At 50.0% G+C, this 13922-nt stretch overlaps 1 protein-coding gene across 2 annotated transcripts in view; it reads right to left on the reverse strand.

Annotated features, from left to right (window-relative positions):
* Positions 1 to 13386, reverse strand: part of DOCK5 (dedicator of cytokinesis 5) — a 216750-nt gene extending 203364 nt beyond the window's left edge. For both annotated transcript variants that reach the window (XM_029065133.2, XM_029065132.2), the window contains exon 1: positions 13294 to 13386. In XM_029065133.2, the coding sequence (XP_028920966.1) occupies positions 13294 to 13336 (43 nt within the window). In that variant the 5' untranslated portion in view covers positions 13337 to 13386. The remainder of the gene's footprint in view (positions 1 to 13293) is intronic.
* Between the last annotated feature and the right edge of the window lie 536 nt (positions 13387 to 13922).

Raw genomic sequence — 13922 nt, forward strand, 5'->3', positions numbered from 1 at the left:
GGAGGGAAGGATGGAAAAGTAGGGGAAAGGGTTGGTGGGGAGGAGGGGAGAGGGGGAGGGGTGACTTTGGGGAGCTCAGACCTTATTGTGTTGATTTTTGTTATTAAGTAGGTGGCCAGATCATTGGGGGTGTGCCTGGCACATAGTAAGCCCTTAACAAATACCACAATTATATTATTATGCAAATGATTCCCAAATCTACAGCTCCAGCCCTGATCTTTCTCCTTCTCTGAAGTCTGTACCTCTTCCTGCCTTCAGGACATTTCTACTTGGATGTCCCATAGACACCTAAAACTTAACATGTCCAAAATATAACTCATCTCCCCACTGAAACCCTATCTATCATCCCCTTGACTTTCTCATCATTGGAGACAGCACCACCATCCTCCGTCTCACAAGCCCATAGTCTTGGCATTATCCTCAACTCTCTCAATCAACCCACATATTCAATCTGTCAACCAACTCCTGTCAGTTCAACTTTCACACATGACTAAAATACACCCTTTCCTCTACATCCAAACTGCTATCATGTTAATGCAAGCACATATCCTAACCGGCCTTAACTACTGCCTCAGTCTCCTCGCTGATGTCCCTGCCTTCTGTCTCTCCCCACTCCAGTCCATACTTCCCTCTGCTGCCCAGATCATTTTTCTAAAAAAACCTTCCAGTCCATATTTTCCCACTCCTTAAAAATCTCCAGTGGTTGCCCATCTACTTCTGCAACAAACAGAATCTCCTTACCATGCAGGCTTTGTATTGTACTCTCCCAAGCACATAGTACAGTGCTCTACATACAGTAAGTGCTTCAAGAAATACATTGGAATGAATGAAAGAATTTAAAGCACTCACTCACCTTGCCCCCCCCACCTTAGCTCTCTGATTTCCTGCTGCAACCCAAAGTCTTCGCTACTCTAATGCCAATCTACTCACTGTACCTCGATCTCTTCTACCTTGCTGCTGACCCCTCATCCACGTTCTGCCTCTGGCCTGGAACTCCCTTCTCCTTCATATCCAAAAGACCACCACTTTCCCCACCTTCAAAGCCTTAACAAAATCACATCTCCTCCAAGAGGCCTTCCTGGACAAAGCTCTCATTTCCCCTACTCCTTCTCTCTGCTGCATCACCCTTGCACTTGGATTTGCACCCTTTATTTACCCCACCCCCATGGTACTTATTTACATACTAATAATTTATTTGAATATCCGTCTCCCCCTCTATCCTGGAAGCTCCCTATGGGCAGGGACTGTGTCTACCATTCATTCAGTCGTATTTATTAAGCGTTTGCTGTGTGCACAGCACTGAACTAAACGCTTGGAAAATACAATTCAGCAATAGAGACAATCCCTGCCCACACCGGGTTTACAGTCTAGAAGAGTCTACCAGTTCTGTTGTATTCTCCCAAGCTCTTAGTACAGTGCTCTGCTTACAATACGCCCTCAATAAATACCACTGATTGATTGGTTTATGCCAGGGCTGTGGTGTTGGTGAGGGGGCCAGGGGGCTGTGGTGAAGGATGCCTAAAGGGAAGTTGCTGAACCCAATTTTATGTGCTGTGCAGCCTTCCCTCCACCACTCCCGCCCCTTCCTCCCCCACCAAAAAGACCCTCTAGGAGGATGAGGGGAATTTTCCAATCGATGGCAGCAAAGGGGAAAGAAAAGGGGTAGGTGCCTCACTCGCTCAGTCAGCAGCAGCATTTCCTGAGCCCAGCACAGCACTGGGCACCTGGGAGAGTCCAACCACTGCTGTCATCCAGGGCAGACCCAGAATCTGCTCTGGATGAACTAACCATCAAATGGATGCCTTTTGGGAACCATGAGGAGAAGGGAGGAGAAATGAAAGGGAGTGAATAAGGAGGAAGGACGGCAGGCAATTTTAAGACTAATTTCCACCTAGCCTATCCTCACTCCAAGGGCACCCAAAATTGGCTGATTCCGAACCATCTCCCCAACTCTAGATAGGTGGCCTCTGACTTGGGAGTTGCTAGAGCTATTGCTTTATTCAGCTTCACAGGCCATCACGGAGGATTGTAAGACTCTAAGCATGTTGTGGACAGGCAATGTGTCTGTTATATTGTTGTGCTGTTCTCTCCCAAGCAATTAGTACAGTGCTCTGCACACAGTAAGTGCTCAATAAAAATGACTGATTGATTGAAAGCGCCAGAGAAAGGCAGTCCAAGCTGGCAACAGAGGCGGAATGCAGAGCCAACCGTTGGAAAAACAGGATCCCAATTGCAGGACTTGCCCAGGACTGTGCGGAGGACAAAGCCCACTTCTGTGGCCTTCTCTGAGGAAACCAGATGCCAGAAGCGCAGACAATAGCTCCAGCCCTGCCCAACAAAGTGCCAACGGACCCAGCCTACACTTTGCATGGAACAAACCGACACAGGCACGCTCCTCTCCCTCCTCATCCCTTTCTGGCCTCCTCTTCAACATGTGTTGCCACAAATCTTATAACCGGAACCTCAAGACCTGCTTGACATTAGAAAATGCATCCATCCACCTAGGGCCCAACACAAGCATGTTGGCAACACGCTAAGATTCCTATGCACCTGCTGAAGCTGAAGACACTTCTGCAGGGAGGGGGTAGTCAATCACCCCATGTAGGGAGGGCTGAAGCCAATCACCTCCCCTACAGCCAGTTAGATTTGCCACTCCTGCACCAGCTCAGAGAATCAGGCCATCTTTATCTGCATTCAATCGGACATCGGGTTTTTTTGAGACCAAAGAAATAATGTTAGAACAAATAAGAATTTAGTGCCCCGGAGGGACAGTGCTGCGGATGGAGGAGCCAATGCCTAATCCTATCATTACCGGCAGAGCTGTTTGGTCCAGTGGATAGGCACCCACTTATCCTACCACCAGATGGACTGATCCCTGATTGGAGATCTCTCCCCATCCGTGGCAGTGCTAACCCGCTCAATCAGATGCTTATAATTGTTTCAGTACTTACTATATGCCAAGCACCACAGTGAATGATGGGGTAGATACAGAGTAATCAGATCGAACACAGTCCCTGTCTCTCATGGGGCTCACAGTCTAAGGGAGAGGAAGAACAGGTATTGAATTCCCATTTCAATTCCCAGAGAAGCAGCGTGGCTCAGTGGAAAGAGCACAGGCTTTGGAGTCAGAGGTCATGGGTTCAAATCCTGGCTCGGCCACTTGTCAGCTGTGTGACTTTGGGCAAGTCACTTAACTTCTCGGTGCCTCAGTTACCTCATCTGTAAAATAGGGATTAAGACTGTGATCCCCACGTGGGACAACCTGATTCCCCTGTGTCTACCCCAGTGCTTAGAACAGTGCTCGGCACATAGTAAGCGCTTAACAAATACCAACATTATTTCACAGATGAAACAATCGAGGCAGAGGAAAGTTAATTGACTTGCCCAAGGTCACCTAGCAGGCAAGCAGTGGAGCTGTGATAAGAGCCCACGGCCTCTGACTCTAACAGGCCTCACTGCGTCTGTCTGTCTCCCCCTGTAGTATGTAAGTTCCTTGGGAGCAGGATCATCCACACCAACTATGTTGTATCATACTCTCCCAATTATTTAATACAGTGACCTGCACGGAGTAAACCATTGAAAACCACAGTAAATACATTTGATTGATTGGGAGAAAAATGGGGGTGGGGGGAGGTTTCTTTATCCCAACCTAATTTCCAGTAACTTCCCATCCACCAGCTCCCCATCTAACAAAACAAATCCCTTGCCCAACTGATCATTTAGTGAAACTTTGTGTATTTTGAACTCTCTCTGGGGAGGGCAATCCAACATCTAGGTTCAGCTCTTGGTAATCAGAATTTCAATTCTGTTCATGGTATTGCTCTTGGTGGTCACATCTATTTTCTGGTGGGTGGGATCATGAAAACCAGTTTAAGGGCTCCATCACCCATCAAACATTTAGGAGTTTCCCAATCTAGACTGTAAGCTCATTGTGGGCAGAGAATGGGTCTGTTTATTGTTATATTGTACTCTCCCAAGCACTTGGTACAGTGCTCTGCAAACAGTAAGCAATCAATAAATACAACTGACAGACTGACAAAAACCAGAAGCAGAGTGGTCTGGTGGAAAGACCGGGGACTGGGAGTCAGAGGAACTAGGTTCAGGCCTAATCCAGGCTCCAACACTGGTTTGCTCTGTGACCTCGGATAAATCACTTAGCTTCTCATTGTCCCAGTTACCTCCTCCGTAAAATGGGTATTAAGACTATGAGTCCCATGTGGGACAAGGACTGAAACCAACTTCAAAACCTCGTATCTACCCCAGTGACTGGCACACAGTAAGCACTTTAACAAATACCATTAAAAAAAAGGGTCACTGGCAGTGAGGGAGGGAAGGCCGGAGAGTCAGCCAGCAAAAGCTTGGGGAGGGGAGGCAGGAGAACTGGTGAAGGCCAGCCCAGGATTGGTACCCTTGGGTCGCAATCTCTTCACTGCCTTTCTGCCAAGCTAGAGAGAGGCTTGGCCTGCAGGAGGCAGCAGGCGGGAACGTTTGGACAATCACACTACTTCCCCTATGCTTTAATAGAGTAGGGATTATTCCTCTTAAACCAAGAGGCATTTTAGGGGTTCCATGAAAGGGTGAAATTAGAAGCAAATGTGGTGACTTTTAGAGACACTAATCAAGAGTCCTTATTTACTTTATCCCCACAGCAAAAGTCACTTGATGGTGAATTTACTCCTTCATGGGTGCTGACGGGTTGGGGGCCACCAGTTTAAGTGTCTGGTTCTAAAAGACATAGTCCAGCTGGACAGATCGCATACAGCTGTGAAATCACACCATCTGGGAAGGGCAGGGGGCATGCAGGGGGCCCTGAGGTTAGGGAGGGGAGGAGAGGGGAGATGGGACAGAAGAAGGCTGATCCAGGTGACGGATGAGAAGCAGCTTGACCTCCTGGAAAGAACATGGGCCTGGGAGTCAGAGGACTCAAATCACATTTATTGAGCATATACTGTATGGAAAACATTGTACTGAGCACTTGGAAGAGTACAATACAATTCCCTGCCCACAACGAGGTCACTAGGTTCCAATCCTGGCTCTGCCAATTGCTTGCTGTGTGAACTTGGGCAAGTCACTTAAATTCTCTGTGCCTCAGTTTCCTCCTCTGTAAAATGGGGATTAAATCCTCCTCCCTCCAGTTTAGACTATGAACCCACTGTGGGACGGAGACGATGATAAAACTTGTATCTACCCCAGCCCTTAAAACAATGCTTAACACATAGATAACGCTTAACAAACATCATAAAAAACAAACATATGAAAGGTTAAGCAGGCAGTAGAGGCAGGTGAATTGCTCCCAAGAGGATTTTTTTTCCCCTTCCCATGCTGCAGCCGTCAGTACCCTCTGTATTCCACACAGAAACATGATGGCTCTAGAAGATTAACACTTTTAAAATGAAGTCATGCAGAGGATTTCCACCCCTCATCTTCTGATGCAACCACATGCCAAGGAGACTCCCAAGCCACAGAAACGTAAGGGGGGCACTGACCGACTGATTAATTGGACTGAGACACCAGAGCAGGTAGGGGAGCTCGCTGATCCGACCGACACCACAGACAGCCCAGGCTTGGTTCACACCCCTGCAAATGGGGGTCAGTGGTTTCATCTTAGAGAAAGAGACAGGGGCTAAGCAACCCGAGGCAGGCTGCACTTCAGCCTCTCCAGGTCAATTTCAACGCTAAGTCAGTAGTTCCAAGACATAGAAACAGAGATGGAGTAGTCTGTTTGGCTTCATGGACCATGAGTACAGTCTTGAAATCAAAGTCCCCATCTTTCTGAGCAACAACTGGTGCAGTGTTTATTCTCATTGATTTTGGACAAAACGGCTAATGTCTCTCATTTCACAGAACAACTCATCCTTACCTGAACCTCCCTCTCCATATATGGCAGACCACAACTCTTCCCACCTTCAGAGCCCATTAAAATCACATCTCATGGCGTAGCGGATAGAGTATGGGTCTGGGAGTCAGAAGGTCATGGGTTCTAATTCCACCGCTGCCACCTGTCTGCTGTGACCTTGGGCAAGTCACTTCACTTCTCTGTGCCTCAGTTATCTGTAAAATGGGAATTGAGACTCTGAGCCCCATGTGGGATAAGGACTAGGTCCAACCCAATTTGCTTGTATCCAACCCAACGCTTAGTTCAATGCCTTGCAAATAGTAAGCAGTTAACAAATACCATAAATTATTATTATTATCATCTCCTCCAAAAGACCCTACCCAATTAAGCCCTCTTTCCCTGGTCCCTCTCTCTTCTCTGACACCTATGAACTTAGATCTTTACCCTTGTGGCACCTGCTATTCATCCCACCCTCAGTCCCACAGCACTTCTGTACATATCCGTAATTTATTTATATGACTGTCTCCCATAATAGACTGTAAGCTCCTGTTGGCAGGGAATAGAGTTGTCTTGTACTCACCCAAGTGCTTAGTACAGTGCTCCGCACACAGTAAGCACTCAATAAATTTAATTGATCAATAGAACCATTTAATATGACAAAGACTACAGAAGAAGCTGATTTTCCAGAATAGGAAGAGACAGAGAAATGTATTCCATTTCTAAAGAGCTCATGCTGGTGAATGGGGCCTTAATGTAAAAGGGAGAACATTCCACTGAAATGGTGATTCTGTGGTGGGTCATATCAACTTTCCATCATGATGGTTCCACTTTAACTTTGAAACAGGGATGAATGACACCAGGATTTGTTCCTATCTCTCTGAGGTCATGGAATAAAGCAACTGGCAGATATATGTGTGTGCATGTGTACATATATAATTATAATAATGGTATTTGATAAGCCCTTAACAAGCACTGTTCTAAGCACTGGGTAGATACCAGTTAATCAGATCAGACACAGTCCCTGTCCCAGCAGGGGTCACAGTCTAAGTAGAAGGGAGAACAGGAATTGAATCCTCATTTTGCAGATGAAGAAACTGAGGCACAAAGAAGTTAAGCAACTTATCCACAGTCACCCAGAGGCAAGTGGCAGAACCGGGATTAAAACCCAGGTCCTCTGACTCTCAGGCTCATGCTATTTCCTCTAGACTATACAGCTCTTGTCAATCAATCCTATTTATTGAGCTTTATTGTGTGCAGAACACTGTTTTAAACACTTGGAAGAGTATATTACAGAATTAATAATGTTGGTATTTGTTAAGCGCTTACTATGTGCCGAGCACTGTTCTAAGCGCTGGGGGAGATACAGGGTAATCAGGTTGTCCCACGTGAGGCTCATAGTTAATCCCCATTTTACAGATGAGGGAACTGAGGCACAGAGAAGTTAAGTGACTTGCCCACAGTCACACAGCTGACAAGTGGCAGAGCCGGGAGTCGAACTCATGACCTCTGACTCCGAAGCCCAGGGTCTTTTCCACTGAGCCACGCTGCTTCCCCACTCCCTGCTCATATATATATATATATATATATGTTTTATATATATATATATGTGTGAGGAGAGAGACAGATTCACCCACACACTGCGATCGGACAAGATGGTGAGGATCAACATTAGATTTGGTCCATTCCTCTCCATTTAAACTGCTAACATAGTGATCCAAGCACTTATCATAGCTGTGCCAGCTACCGCATCAGCATCCTTGCTGACCTCCCTGTCTCCAGCCTCTCCCCACCTCCAATCCACACTTCTTCATTCTGCTGCTTGAATCATTTTTCTAAAAGATCTTTATAGGGGCAAGGAGGTCAGCCAGGTGGCTATGCAGTAGCTGAGTCAATCAATGGTATTTGTTGTGCGCTTACTATGGGTAGAGCACTGTACTAAGCGCTTGGGAGAGACAGATGCTTGAATCACAATGGTAGCAGTTTTGGATGAAGAGGATGGTTACCAAATGGCAGAGGCCACAGAGGTGCTTGCTGCTGTTCAGGTCTCTGGATCAGTCAATCAGTCAATCAGTGCTATTTGAACACTTACTGTGTAGAGATCCCTGAACTGAAAGCTTGGGAGAGTACTTGGGAAAGTACAGTTTAACAGAGTTGGTAGAGGTGAACCCTGTCCACAAGGGGAAATATTCTACTCTGACGCTACAGACTGTACCCGTTTCCTCTTCCACTCTCTACCAACAAGGGCCGCTGGGCACAGTGGAGAAGAATGAGAATGGGGGAAATGATTCAGTACAAACCATTACCATTACTGCAAAAAAAACTTAAGTGAATGTCTTATTGGCAGTGGGACATACCTTTCCCCTCTTAATCGCTAATGACTAAGCGTTCCTCCCCAAAATGCAAGGGGGCAGAAGAGATGCTCAACTGCATTTTCACAGACACAGAGAATGCAAGAAACAGTCACCTTGACACACACACGATGCTCAACTGCATTTTCAGAGACACAGAGAATGCAAGAAACAGTCAGCTTGACACACACACCCTTGGACAAATCACAACGTCGGCAGTTGTCTTCGAACCAAAAGACAACCCTATATCCAGGTAAATGAACTCTGCCTTGAAATACATTCTTATACACCAAATTCCTTTTCCCGGTATGGACAAGTAGTAGGTCCAACACCCTATGTGTAATACACCAAGAAATAGTATTCCTGCAAAAAAAGCTTTCTTTCAACCCAACTTTTCAGATGTTCCATAAAAGAGATAGTATCAAATATAGTGTGCTTTCCATGTGCCAAATACTAAGCACTTACTACGTGCCAAGGACAAATAATCAGATCGGTCGCAGTCCCTGTCCCATTCAGGGTTCCCAACCTTAAGATCTTGGAGAGCTGGGATCTTAGACCTATTTTACAGACCGGTGGGGGAAGAGCTAGGATCACACGCTGGGTACCCTGACTCCCGACTCCGCAAGCAGGGTATCCTAACTCCACATCCCAGGCTCTTTCCTGCAGGCCATGATGCCCCTCAACCAACACTTAGAACGGGGCTTGGCACAACGTAAGCGCTTAACAAATGCCATCATTATTATCATTATTATGAAGAGCCCCTGAGAGGAGATGGCATTTTCTTTCAAAACTATCTCCAGGTTTGGCCCGCAGACCAGGTGGATGAGTCCTCACGGCATTCCCAAGTTCCGAGTACCCCATGTTTAGGGCAGAAAGCAAAAATGTCCTCTGGGTATGGGGCCTGAGAGTGCTGACACGCTAATGGGGACAGGCTACTATAATATCATAAAAGAATTCACTCTTCCTCCATCTGGTTCAAAGCAAGGAAATGTCTGTGTCATTCCCATATACACCACAACCACCACATCCTGGCTCCTTGGTCGAAGTCCCCTCTGGAGACGGGCCACCGGTTAAATGATTATCATGGTGGCCCAGGGAGGGGTAAGGGAGAGTCCACTTACATCAAGAGGACCGACCATCAACTCCTCGAGGGCAGGGAACACATCATTTACTTTGACATTATTTACTCTGTACTTTACCAAGCATTCTGGACCAAACCCTGCCTACTGGGGCCGCTCAGTCAATGCAGTTGCGAATGAGGTTAATTACCAAAAGTGTGCCATTTAGTGAGATCCAGTCAATGGATTTCCAATAACCTAAACCAGAAACACTCCTGGGGTCGCCACAGAAGCAACGTGGCTCAGTGGAAAGAGCTCGGGCTTGGGAGTCAGAGGTCATGGGTTTCAATCTCGGCTCTGCCGCTTGCCAGCTGTGTGACTTTGGGCAAGTCACTTAACTTCTCTGAGCCTCAGTTCCTTCATCTGGAAAATGGGGGTGAAGACCGTGAGCCCCATGTGGGACAACCTGATTACCTTTATCCCCCCAGCGCTTAGAACAGTGCTTTGCACATAGTAAGCGCTTAACAAATACCACCACCATCATCATCACAGCCAGAAACTTTTGTTGAGGGAGAAGGAGAACAAAAAAGCAATCAGTGACATTTACTGAGTGCTCTACTGTGTGCAGAGCAGCAAACTAGCATTTCGGAAGGGAAGTTGTCCCAAGTTGAGAAAAGCTGGCTTTAACAAGAATGGTGAAAAACCACGACCTAAATAACTGGTAGGGAAACAGGGAAGCCACATGGTCTAATGGAAAGAGCATGGACCTGGGAGTCTGAGTGCCTGGGTCCTAATCTTGGCTCTGCCTCTCATCTTTGGACACCTGATTATCGCCTCACCCCCAGACCCACAGGTCTTGTGTACATATCCTTAAATTATATATTATAAATTACTTACTCATATTAACATTCGTCTTCCCCTCTAGACTGGGAGCTCATTTTGGGCCGGGGAACATTTCTGCTAATTCTGTTAATTGTACTCTCCCAAGCACTTAGTACAGTGCTCTGCATATAATAAACACTCAGTAAATACCATTGATTGATCTGCTGTGTGACCTAGGAGAAGTCACTTAACTTCTCTATGCCTCAGTTTCCTCATCTGTAATCTGAAGATTAAATGACGATGATGATGGTATTCGTTAAGCATTTATGTGCCAAGCACTGTTCTAAGCACTGGAGTAGATACAAGGTAATCAGGTTGTCTGTCCCACGTGGGGCTCACACTCTTAATCCCCATTTTACAGATGAGGTAGCTGAGGCACAGAGAGGTTAAGTGATTCGCCCAAAGTCGCGCAGCTAAGTGGTGGAGCCGGGATTAGAACCCGCGACCTCTGACTCCCAAGACGGGGCTCTTTCCCCTAAGCCACGCTGCTTCTTAACAAGTAGAAGTAAATCCTACTCCCTACTATTTAGTCTGTGAGCCCCACGTGGGACAAGTACTGTGTCCAGACTGATTATCTTGCATCCCCCTAGCGTTTTACTTGGCACTTAGGAAGCCATCAACAAATAATATTTCAACAAAAAACTCCAAAACCTACAAATTTGGAAGCTTACTGAGAGGAACTGAATACAACGCCAGGGGTGAGCACAGGACCCCTCCACTCTCTCCTCCCGGCTAGTCCAGTTCCTCGAGTGCAACGTGTGTGGGTGGGTGACAGCCTGAAGGACTTATTTTCAAGGGACAGAGAGCCGACATGAGAGCCTGGGAGCATTGGAATGGGAAAGGAACACCATCTCTGGGGCCAGGATTGGGGGGAAAAAAAGAACCTGGACTTTAAACTAAGAAAAGGAACCCCGGAAGGCAGGAGGGGCGATTTTCCCTCTAGACCTTAAACTTGTGGGCAGGGAATGTGTCTCCCAACTCTGATCCCAGCTCTGCCACTTGTCAGCTGTGTGACTGTGGGCAAGTCACTTAACTTCTCTGTGCCTCAGTGCCCTCATCTGTAAAAAATGGGGATTAAGACTGTGATCCCCACGTGGGACAACCTGATTCCCCTGGGTCTACCCCAGCGCTTAGAACAGTGCTCTGCACATAGTAAGCGCTTAACAAATACCAACATTATTATTGTAGTGTACTCTCCCAAGATCTTGATATGGTCCTCCGCACATAGTAAGTGCTCAATAAATACCACTGATGGATTAGTGAGTAACGAGAAGGGACCGCCGACACAAATATTTGGGAACGACGGCTTTGACGGAGCCAACCTCCCACTTTGGATTAGGCAAGACTAGGGGGCAGGTCCTCTGGTTTGCCGGGTGAGGGTGGAACAGGGAGAAAAGGAGGTGGCGGCCAATTTCAAACAGCCCAAACACTGAGTGGGGCTAAGAGAAAGAGACGGGATCATCCTCTCAGACACAGCAGCGTCACCCTGAACGTTAGCTGCTCAAGTGATTGCTCACCGGGAACACTCAAACAGCATCACGCAAAACCCCACTGAAATGAGAAAGGGGGGGCCGTAGCTTCCCCCGGGGAACGGCGGTCAGCAATAATCATCATGGCAGTTGTTAGGCCTTCAGTATGTGCCAGGCACTGCTCTAAGCGCCAGAGTCCAGGCGCGGATAGTCTCCACCCAGGCCTCCAAGGGACGGCAACCCAAGCGCGCATCTCCCGCCGCCCCCGGCATCCCGGACTGAACCCTGGAGAAGCGGCGGGGCTCAGTGGCAAGAGCCCGGGCTTGGGAGTCGGAGGTCACGGGTTCTAATCCCGGCTCCGCCACCTGTCAGCCATGGCACTTTGGGCAAGTCACTTCACTTGTCTGTCAAATGGGGACTAAGTCTGTGAGCCCCACGTGGGACCACCTGGTATCCCCCCCAGCGCTTAGAACGGTGCTTTACGCGTAGTAAGCGCTTAACAAATACCATCACCAACCCGGGGCCTCCGGGCGCACCCTCTCCGCCCGACCCAAGATCGGGGTGTCCAGTTCCAATGCCCCCAGCTGTCTGTCCGGCTGGGCCTTGCCTGCCTGCCTGGGCCGGACTCCCACCGTTCTGCATCTCTCCCTCCCCGGCCGACTTGTCCAGCCAGCGGCCCTTTCTCTGGAAGACTTCTAAGTCCGGATACCCCAACTCCCGGCTGGGCGAGGAGGGGGGACTCCCCGGGGGGGGGCAGGGGGGCAGGGAGGCAGGGGGGCAGGAGGGCAGGAGGGCAGGGGGGCAGGGGGGCAGGGGCTCCAGGGCTGGCGACGCCTCGCCCCCTCGCAGAGCCCGGGGATTGCAACGGTGGTGAAAGCTGCAGGACCCGCCCAGCCCCGGCAGCTGCCTGAAGCGCCCCCCTCCTCCCCGACCGACCCCCCAATCCCCTTCCCCACCCCCACCCTACAGTTTCCCGACCCCGCGGCCCCCGGCCTGCATCCGCACCTCCACACGGTGGCGCTAGACCCACCTGCCCGGGAGGACCCCCCCCCCATACACACACACACGTATATATGTATGCGTGCACACATATACACACATATGTGCATACATACACGTATGTATATGTGTACGCGTGTCCATATACACACACATATGTGCGCACATGTATACACACACGCGTATGTGTGTGATTGGCCTGTGAGCCCGTCCTCGGGCAGGGACGGTCTCTATCTGTTGCCGAATTGGACGTTCCAAGCGCCTAGTCCAGTGCTCTGCACAGAGTAAGCGCTCAGTAAACACTACTGAACGAATGCATATCTGTTGCCGAAGTGTATCTTCCAAGCGCTTAGTCCAGTGCTCTGCACCGAGTAAGCGCTCGAGAAATACTACTGAATAAATGCGTGTATGCACGTGTGTATAGTATATATATCTCTATCCCCACGAGTCCCAAGGCAGGCTCCCCAGGATTCCCGCCTTGCCCGCGGGAGCGGATGGCCAGGCGGCGGGAAGGCGGCAGGGCCGATGGAACACTTTTCGGTGCCCTTCTGCGGGGCGGCGGCAGCAGCAGGAGGAGGAGGAGGAGGAGGAGGAGGAGGCGACCCGGAGCAAAGTTTCCCGGGTAAGGCGGGGTGGGAGGCCATGGAGGAGAGCCGATGGGCGTCGGGGGAGGCGAGCCGGGGCGGGGGGCTGATACTCACCAACCCCGTATTTATGCTTTTTGGAGGGAATCCAGAGAGCCATGGTTTGGTGGGGCCCCGCGGCGCTGCAGCGCTGCGCGGGGCGGGGCGGGGCGGGGCGGGGCGGGGCGGGGCGGGGCGGGGCGGAGCGGGGCGGCCTCCCGCGGACGGTCCCGGCGGTTAGAGTCGGTCCGGCTCCGGGTCCTGCTCCTGGTCCTGCTCCGGGTCCGGCCGCTCCGGCCGCCGCCTCTGGGGGTTCCGCGGCCCGGGCCCCTCCGCCATGTTAGCGGCCGCGCGTCTCAGACACAGAACTTCATTCCGCCCCCGACAACTCGCTGTCTGGCTGGCTGGCTGGCTGGCTGTCTGGCTCCGCGGACGCAGCGGACCGGACCAGCCCCGCCCTGCCGCCACCGCCGCCGCCGCCGCCGCTTTCCCGATTACCGTTCACCTGCTGGGCGGGGACGACGCACACCCGGGGCCCCGCCCCCGCGGGCTCCGCCCCCTCGCTAGCCCCGCCCTCCCATTGGCTCCGCCTTTTATCTGGGCTCCGACCCTTCATTAGCCCCGCCCTCTGATCGGCTCCATCCCCCTCATTCGCTCCGTCTTCTAACTGGTTTCGCCTCTTCGCCGGCTCCGCCCCTCGCTCACCC

This window comes from Ornithorhynchus anatinus, chromosome 5 (assembly GCF_004115215.2).
Source record: "Ornithorhynchus anatinus isolate Pmale09 chromosome 5, mOrnAna1.pri.v4, whole genome shotgun sequence".
In the NCBI taxonomy this organism is placed as follows: Eukaryota; Metazoa; Chordata; class Mammalia; order Monotremata; family Ornithorhynchidae; genus Ornithorhynchus; species Ornithorhynchus anatinus.